Source organism: Gadus chalcogrammus, chromosome 8 (genome assembly GCF_026213295.1).
Source record: "Gadus chalcogrammus isolate NIFS_2021 chromosome 8, NIFS_Gcha_1.0, whole genome shotgun sequence".
Lineage (NCBI taxonomy): Eukaryota > Metazoa > Chordata > Actinopteri > Gadiformes > Gadidae > Gadus > Gadus chalcogrammus.
Window position 1 is genome coordinate 19581842 of NC_079419.1, and position 8633 is coordinate 19590474.

The following is an 8633-nucleotide window of genomic DNA, read 5'->3' on the forward strand; positions in this document are numbered from 1 at the left end:
GGGGGGGCTGCAGGGGATCACACGGCACACCTCTGGTCGGCCGTGCAAGGGAGGATCCCACCCCTGGGGGGTCTTTGTCCCGGTCCTATGCTGGGAACACTGGGCCACAGCACTGGGATGCCTCCCTGGTCACTGGGTCCACAGACAACCTGCCACGCTGTTATACAGCGAGGCATGAAGTAAACTTTTTGTATTAAACAGGATTTTTTTCCAACAAAGCACTTGTCCTTCTGTGGTTACAGGGCGGGGTCTCTGAGGAGCCGTTATCTTTTCAGGCATCCTCCAAGCTGCTCATGGGAACCCGGACCGTGGGTGAAGCCCGTAAGCACGTGTACACACAGGCAATCATATTAGTGAAGGACCGAAATTTACAAACTGCTGGAAAGCCGCTAATTCTTCTGATTATCAACTCATCCAGAATCCTGATGCGTAACAAATATCTCTCCTATACATCGATCATTGGCGACCCTGACTGTAGGCCTCATCAGAGCTTTCTCAAGGGAACCAGCCCTCTGTTCTTAGGATTGTTGAATAATGTCTGTGTTGTGGTATCGACAGTATGAGTTCTCTGAATTAACAATGCATTTCTTCCAAATGAAATCAGGTCCATCTCAAAGGCCTTTGAAGGCGGTGAATTGATGAAAGCGTGTCGGGGGGGGGGTGGAGGTGGGGGGGGTGGAGCAGGGGGCTCAGGGAGGGATGCAGCGGTGGACGGCTGCAGCTGGATTACGGAGAGAGGGGGGGGGGGGGCGTTCCTCCTGGATAAGAAGATTACCCCAAGGAGGGTCCGGACGCCACTGGGGAGTGTTTTAAGAATAAAGGAGGGGAGGAGAATGGACGGTGGAGTGGAACTAACAGGAGAGCAGCCCCGCGGATCAGCACGCTCCAGACACCTGTTGTCTCCCACATCACCTCTCCTTCCTCCGCCTCCTCTCTTCTTCTGCTTTTTTAACTCATTTTTTTTTTTTTTATTCTTCGACCCATTTCTCCATAACCTCTGCATTGTCCCAGCTTCGAGAAATAAATGCTGTTTAAATTTAAGGGATTCTGAAAAGTTTGGGACTAAACCAAAGCAAAGCACAGGAGTGGGTGAAAAGCGGTTAAGACGGTTTGTTAGGTTTGGATGGGGCCAGACTGTTTTCTCCTCACAATAGTACTTAGTATGACTATCCCCTCAACCACGGGAGAAACCTTTATGTCTACTTAGTGGCTGTGAGAGTTTGTACTTTACTGTGACCCCCCCCCCCCCCCCCCCCCCCCCTCTGCGTTCCTCGTGGTGGTTTCCAGGCACACTTTGATGTGTATCCGGGCAATGTGGTATGAGGGGGGGTGGGGAGAGGGGCGGATTGTCATGGGCCTGACAGCTCCTAGAATATGCAGCAAAACGTCCCTGGCAGCAGGCTAAAAGAATGCTGGAAACAGGATTAGGATCATATTCTGGCAGAGCCTGTCACCTCTTCAATGGGCCCAGGTCTCCAGCACTGGCCCTGGTCCTCCCGCCAGGGTTAAAACCTTAGTGAAGCGTGGAGCAGGGGCTGGGGAAGAAGCCCTGCATTGATTGAACGGTACACTGTGATTTCTGTATGGGGCTCGCTTTAGACCAGAGGATCATGCGTACACAACGGTGCCAGTGCGCATGCATGTGCAAGTATTGGGCTGTTGTTCAGAAGTTGCACTGAGAGAACCCTAGTGAGTATGAATAACTGTATTTGCTTGATGCACCTTTTTCTTTGTAAACATTTATAAAAATAAAGAAAAATCGTATGGGGCCTTAGTTTCATAAGACGCAGTAAAAACAAATGTGAGGGTATCCACCTATCAACATATTGGATCTTTAGCACCCGAATACACCGGTATGTACACACACACACACACACACACACACACACACACACACACACACACACACACACACACACACACACACACACACACACACACACACATACACACACACACACACAAATACGTCACCACAACCGCGCCCTTAAGGGGAAATAGATGATGACACGAGTCTGCAGACAGATAAGTGGCATTAAAGGGGAGTGTTAAATGTGTAACCCTGAGTGTATGAGATGGGAACATTTGGATTCAGCGTCCCGGGCCCCACATACCTGACCTTTGGTGCTACAATCTAACGCGCCCTGTTCAGCCCCGGGACGCGGTGTATGAGTGAGTGAGATAAAGGGTGAGAGAGGGAGGGAGGGAGGGAGGGAGGGAGGGAGGGAGGGAGGGAGAGAGTGGCAGGCCGACAGCAGTGGCCAGTGAAAATGCTTGAAGAGTGTTAGTGTGGAAACACCACGTACGTGCTTGTGTATCAAACATGTCTCAGCTGGGAGCGAGAGGGGGCAAAATAATGAATAAAATAAACTGGAAAAAGAGAGAGAGAGAGAGAGAGAGAGAGTGTTCAGAGCGGGGGAAAAACAAGCATTGTGCTGGGCTGCTGAGTCCCCGGGGAGGGAGTGGCGCCATGTACCTATATAGATGGTTACCCCGGATAACAAGGACACCCGGCGCGCTGCATATCCACAGCAGCATCCAATCAGCACAGCTACAAGGATGCCCTTGGCGGAGGACACACACACACACACACACACACACACACACACACACACACACACACACACACACACACACACACACACACACACACACACACACACACACACACACACACACACACACACACAGGCTCCCACGCAGGCATGGAGTGTAATAAAACACAACAAGGTTAGGGTGAAGTGTTACACGTGCCTTAACACTGCTAATCTCGCCAGATCATTATCCCCCCTCCACCTGCTGCACAGGAAGTGCTCATCAATAACAGTGTTGGGGTGAGGGGGAGGGGGGGGTCGCCTCCGCCGTCGCCACGGCACCTCAGGAGCATCGCTTATTTACATACACAGAAGAGGCGGTGTTCTCAAGGCCAGTCCAATGAGAGAGAGAGAGAGAGAGAGGAGAGGGAGGAGAGAGAGAGAGAGAGAGAGGAGGAGGAGAGAGGATAGAGAAGAGAGAGAGAGAGAGAGAGCGAGAGAGAGAGAGGAGAGAGAGAGAGAGGGAGGGAGGGAGGGAGGGAGGGAGAGAGAGAGAGATAGGAGAGAGGAGAGAGAGAGAGGGAGAGAGGGAGAGAGAGGAGGAAGGAGGAGAGGAGGAGAGAGAGAGAGGAGAGAGAGAGAGAGAGAGAGAGAGAGAGAGAGAGAGAGGGAGAGAGGGAGAGAGAGAGCTGAAGACCCCCAGCTGCTTGTGTGGATATGGACAGAGCCGGCTGGAATGTTTAAACATTCACGTGAAGTTCTGTTCTTGGAAGAGCTAGGGCATGTGTATGTGAAGACACAGGAGATGAAGGAACAACTATAACATGTGTGTGTGTGTGTGTGTGTGTGTGTGTGTGTGTGTGTGTGTGTGTGTGTGTGTGTGTGTGTGTGTGTGTGTGTGTGTGTGTGTGTGTGTGTGTGTGTTTGTGTGTTTGTGTTTGAGCAACCACAGCCCTGTGGGTCTGTGTGTTTCAGTGTGGGTTCCGGATAGGGGTCTGCGCTTGACAAACCATGCTATTTGAGATGTAATGGAGTCTTAATCAGGGCCCGGGGCCGAGGTTCTTCAGGATAATGGCCGCTTATTCACTGGGGATGGTTTACTCTCTGCTCCCTTTTATTTTTCCTGATTACTTTAAGGCTTCTGGATCCTTCTCACTTGCTCTCACTCTGAACCTGGCCACATTTTGTTAACCTTACTCTTAATTTGTTTATTTAATTTGTTTATTTAAAGGATCCCCTAATGCCTCGGCTCTCTTTTTGATAAAAGCCTGTCAAACAAAATAACAATGTAAAATTCTGAGTCTAAACAGTCTATACTTTATGTTTTTATTCCATTGTCTTATTCAATTTTATTTAATGATTTTAATTTCAGTTGCGTTAAGCCTCCATTGGTAATATGCATAATCATTTCGGGGTAATTAAAGAATAAATAGTCCTAGCCTACATATTTGAAAATAGCTTAGTAATAGGCCTATGTGTTTTAAAGTTTTTAATTTTTATTATTAAAATTATGATACATTCCTATCCCCTTTCACTTGACGCCCGTTGACTGAAAACCAAACCGATTTCTTCTGGCAACCGTTTTTTTTATTTTTGACAATTTTACAGTAACAGTTCAAGTTCTACATCGTAAACGCGGAGAGAAACAACGCTGCGGTTGGTGTTGACCGACTCTTCCTTCAGCATTATAAATCTACCTAAACAACACTGGGCCAATCTGTTGGCAGAGACACACAGAGGGACAGCATAATAATTACATACGACAAAACAACAGAACTCAAGACAGCAGTTACACACAAGTCTCGGCTCAATTAAGCATCGGGCCAATTAGAAACTTCTCATTCGCTCGCGCTTCGTTCGTCGCCTGGAGCGCAACGTTCCAAGCGAAAACGTAAACATTCCAAATCGTAATTTGCGTCATTCATAGGAGATCGGTTCCTCAACCAATGTTGCCAGATTGGACGGGAAATCTGGCCCAATCTGTCAACACTGTCAACACTGTCTTTAACAGCGATTGACGCTGATGCTTTTGGGAATGGCAGGCCACTTAAACCCATCGGCTATCGGGTCTCTCAAATACAATCATACACTCAGTGACAGATACAGGGAGCTTCCGTCAATGCTACAACATAATAGGAAATGTATATCTGCATTATAGGGAGTAAACATTAATAGACTATTTTTTCTTATTTTCTTATTATCATTATTTATTTATTTTACATATAGTATTAAAATAATGTACATATTTTCATATTGAAACAAATGCTTTTAAATCAAGTGTTCAAATGGAAAACAACGGAGGCTTTTGTGTAATACTGGTAACAAAGTGCTAACAGGCCACCAGAGACAAAGTATTTCTACAACAATAATTCATGTTGATAAGAATCGTCTTTGAGTAGATCCAACATGACTACTGAAAAAAATGAAATTAGAAAATAAACAACCTCATTTTATGTTTCCCATAACTTTATGGCAATTATTATTGAATTATTATTTTAGTACCCCCAGTTAATATTTAAAAGCTCATTGTGAATTATTTAAATGTTCTGGTCTCGTGAAGATATCTTTTTGCTGTTTCTCTTAAATGCTATGCGTGTGTAATTGCGTCTGCCCAGGTCTTCACGGCCCAGGGCAAAATGTAATTAAAAGCTCTGTGCATTTACTCACTGAAATCATTTTCTCATTATCAAGCCAGCCCCCGCACAAACCCGTTACATTACTGGCCGTTAAACTGGTAAATGAGTCACTTTTAATTATGCAATCTGGGGGAACACAGCTTCACGTTATTTATATGTATGTGCAGTTATGTAGTACATGCTCTGTTTAATATTACATCACTTAATTGAATGTGAATACCCCCGGCTGACAGAAGTGGTCTCCTCCATGCACGTGATACCAGTGATTACTCGTCGATGAAGTGGTGGAAGCCCTTCAAAAAGTGCCTCGACATTGTTTGACATTTTCCTCTTGTAAACATTATTTGCAGAGTGCATCCGTTGGCAGCTTTGTACATGGTCATCAGTCTTTTCTCTTTTGTTTGTTAAATACAATTACATGTGACAGTCTGTCCGCAACACCAGCATTATCTATAATGTGTGTGGATTCAGTAATGGTCTCTTGAGGATGAAAGTTATCGTTTTATCATATTCTTTGTGTTTGCATTGCATGATGGGAGGATGTGGCATTGGCTTTTCAAAAATTGAGCAAAGAAACTTGAGATGAGGAACATATATAATTCACATTTGGGACGGTCACCAAAAGAGCCATGTTCTGTTGCCCCAGTGAAGGTCGTACTAGACGTCCCTCAATGACCTTTGCCCCCGTCCTCCTCACAACAGGGGGACAGTGGTGTGCGTCCCACAGTCTCAGAGCAAGGACAGACACAGTAGATATGGTGGTGCGTGGAGGATAAGGGGGTTGGGGGGGGGGGGGGGGGGCTCTGACCTAATCATCCCATCCCCCTTCCATTAGCCGCGGCCTCCTCTCCCCGGGTGTCCCAGGGTCCGCCCCAGGGGGAGTGGGGGGGGGATCTTCAGGTGGACATGGTGTCCAGCCCGAGCGAGGCGGCGTGCTGCTTGGCCCTTAACCGCAGGTTCTCGATGCTGGTGGTCTTGCTGTTGTGGCTGCTCAGCCCCCCCGCGGCGGCGGCGGCGGCGGCGGCGGCGGCGGCCGAGGCCTGCAGCAGGGGGGCGCTCCACACCTGCTGCGCGGCGTGGTGCGACAGGGACTGGTAGTAGGCCGACTGGCACGGCAGCGTGCCCAGGGGCGCCGGCGCCGGCATGTTGACGTTCATGCCCAGGTAGGGCAGCCCGTGCGGCGGGGAGGCGGGGTGGCCGCCCATGTCGAAGGCCGGGTAGTGCACCATGCTGCTGGTGGCCGCCATGTGCTGGCGGAACTGCTCCTGCAGGCGGAAGAGGCTGAGGGGGGAGGAGGAGTAGGAGTGTCCCGGGGGGAGGGGCCCGCCCCCGGACATGCTGCCCCCGCTGCTGGAGCCGGGGGTCACCGACCGGGACACCAGGGGGGAGTCTGGGGGAGCAGAGGGGCCAGGGGTTAGACGCCGCAGGTCAACAGCGAGGCCCTTTATGGTACAGGCTGCTGCATGATTGCAACGGATGTGTGGTTAAATGGCTTTAAATGAAGTAATGAACAACCTGACACCAAGGGATTTGAGTACTGGGTCACGTTTAAAACATTTTAATTAAAACGGGTATGTGAATAGAACTGAGGTTTCTTGCAAACTTTCTTTCCACGTCAACTTATTTGAAACCCCTGCATTCAATATGAACACCTGCCACCAACCAATGGCCGATGATCTGCCATCGTCCATCTAGCTCAGGTAAATGAGCCACTTCTGAAAGGACCATGACTATGTGTGTTGTTTGCTGTTAACATGGCCGACAGTAATCAGTGGTAGCTGCATGGGCCCCAAAGCCCCCCCCCCGCCACTCACCAGGTTTGGGGCTGAGTCGTTTGCATCCCGGGGACAGGTGTCCAGGCGTCATGGCCGCCTCGCTCCTCATCTCGTCCTGCAGAAGTTTTCCCCCCTCCTCCTCCTCCTTGTCCGAGCCGTTGTCCTCCGACTCGCACCCGGAATGTTCCGGCGACGTGACGTTGAGCTCCATCTCCACCGGGGGGGCGGTCCGGCCGGCGGCCCGCTCCAGCTCCAGGGAGGAGGAGGAGGAGGAGGAGGAGGAAGAGGAGGAGGAGGCGGGGGCCAGCTGGGTGTCGGGCAGGCCGCCTCCGGTGGAGGTGCTGATGGCGCTGGTGGAGGAGGTGGTGGAGGAGGCGGCGGGCTCCCCCTTGTCTCCCTCCTCCCCGGACGCGTCCTTCTGCTTCTGCAGCTGCTCCTTCTGCAGGTTGCGCTGCTTCTTACGGAACTTGGCGCGGCGGTTCTTGAACCACACCTGATGGAGGGACAGACAGAGCTCTGTGAGGACAGACCACTAGCGGAGCGACAGACATGAGCTCTGTGAGGACAGACAGCTAGCGGAGGGACAGACATGAGCTCTGTGAGGACAGACAGCTAGCGGAGCGACAGACATGAGCTCTGTGAGGACAGACAGCTAGCGGAGCGACAGACATGAGCTCTGTGAGGACAGACAGCTAGCGGAGGGACAGACAGAGCTCTGTGAGGACAGACAGCTAGCGGAGGGACAGACAGAGCTTGTATCGTTCTAAAAAAAATTTGGCATATTTTTATCTTTTCATATTAACATTTACAACAAATAACCCTACACACACACACACACACACACACACACACACACACTGTACAAAAAGTCTAGAATAAATTATTAATAAACAAATAAACAACTGACCTGCACGCGGGCCTCGGGGAGGTTCGTGCACATTGCCAGACGCTCGCGCATCACCACGTCGGGGTAGTGGGTCTTCTGGAAGGTCTTCTCGAGCGCCTCAAGCTGCTGGGCGGTGAAGGCCGTGCGGCTGCGGCGCTGTTTCCGGTGCTGGGACCCGTAGCGCGCCTCCAGGATGATGTCTTGAAATGTGCAGCCGTTTGAAGGGAAAATACACGGCAAGTTTAATTAATATGATATAATTATAGAATTTGGTCTCTTGAGAAAACACGTGAATTCTTGCTTACGCTATAGTCTATATGTCCTATATACTGACTAGAATTGCGTTTGCACAGTGCACTCAATTACCAGCGAGTCTCTCCGCGAGGGTGAGCGCGTGCACGGAGGGCCGGTAGTCGGGCGCGTGCTGGGCCTGTTGCGCGGCCTGCTGGTGCAGGTTGTACATTGCGCTCAGGGAGTTCATCGCGTGCAGGGAGTATCCGTTCACCCCGTAGTGCTGCATGGCGGCGACTGGCTGTGAAGAGACAACAGTAAATGTATTACATTTAGGGTTCCTGTGTTTAGTTATTTTAAGGGCACCTTGCCATTCCATCACCTTTACAAAATGAATTGTGTTTATTTATTCATATATGATAGCCTGAAGGCTGACTAATAGGCTATGAACACAGAAGTGTATGTCTGCTATGAGCCGGGAGTCATTGTTACATGATGTGCTGCTGCTATACGTTTAGAGCGGCTCGGCGGGGGGCCATCGCTTAGGGGCCAATAAATTATAATATGTGGA

General features: G+C 49.9%; 1 protein-coding gene across 1 annotated transcript; it reads right to left on the reverse strand.

Moving 5' to 3' along the window:
- Positions 1-6066: 6066 nt before the first annotated feature.
- Positions 6067-8351, reverse strand: dmbx1a (diencephalon/mesencephalon homeobox 1a). Its single transcript, XM_056597215.1, has 4 exons — positions 8198-8351; positions 7853-8031; positions 6985-7438; positions 6067-6560 (listed from the first exon to the last, which is right to left on the reverse strand). The coding sequence occupies exons 1-4, from the start codon at positions 8349-8351 to the stop codon at positions 6067-6069; spliced, it is 1281 nt and encodes a 426-aa protein (XP_056453190.1).
- Positions 8352-8633: the final 282 nt, after the last annotated feature.

Coding starts and splice junctions, on each gene's coding strand:
- dmbx1a (XM_056597215.1), bottom strand. CDS start 8,351: ATGCAGCACTACGGGGTGAACGGATACTCCCTGCACGCGATGAACTCC. Junction 7,439..7,852: donor TCCCCGAGGCCCGCGTGCAG/GTCAGTTGTTTA, acceptor TCCCTCCATCAG/GTGTGGTTCAAGAACCGCCG. Junction 6,561..6,984: donor ACGACTCAGCCCCAAACCTG/GTGAGTGGCGGG, acceptor CTGCTCCCCCAG/ACTCCCCCCTGGTGTCCCGG.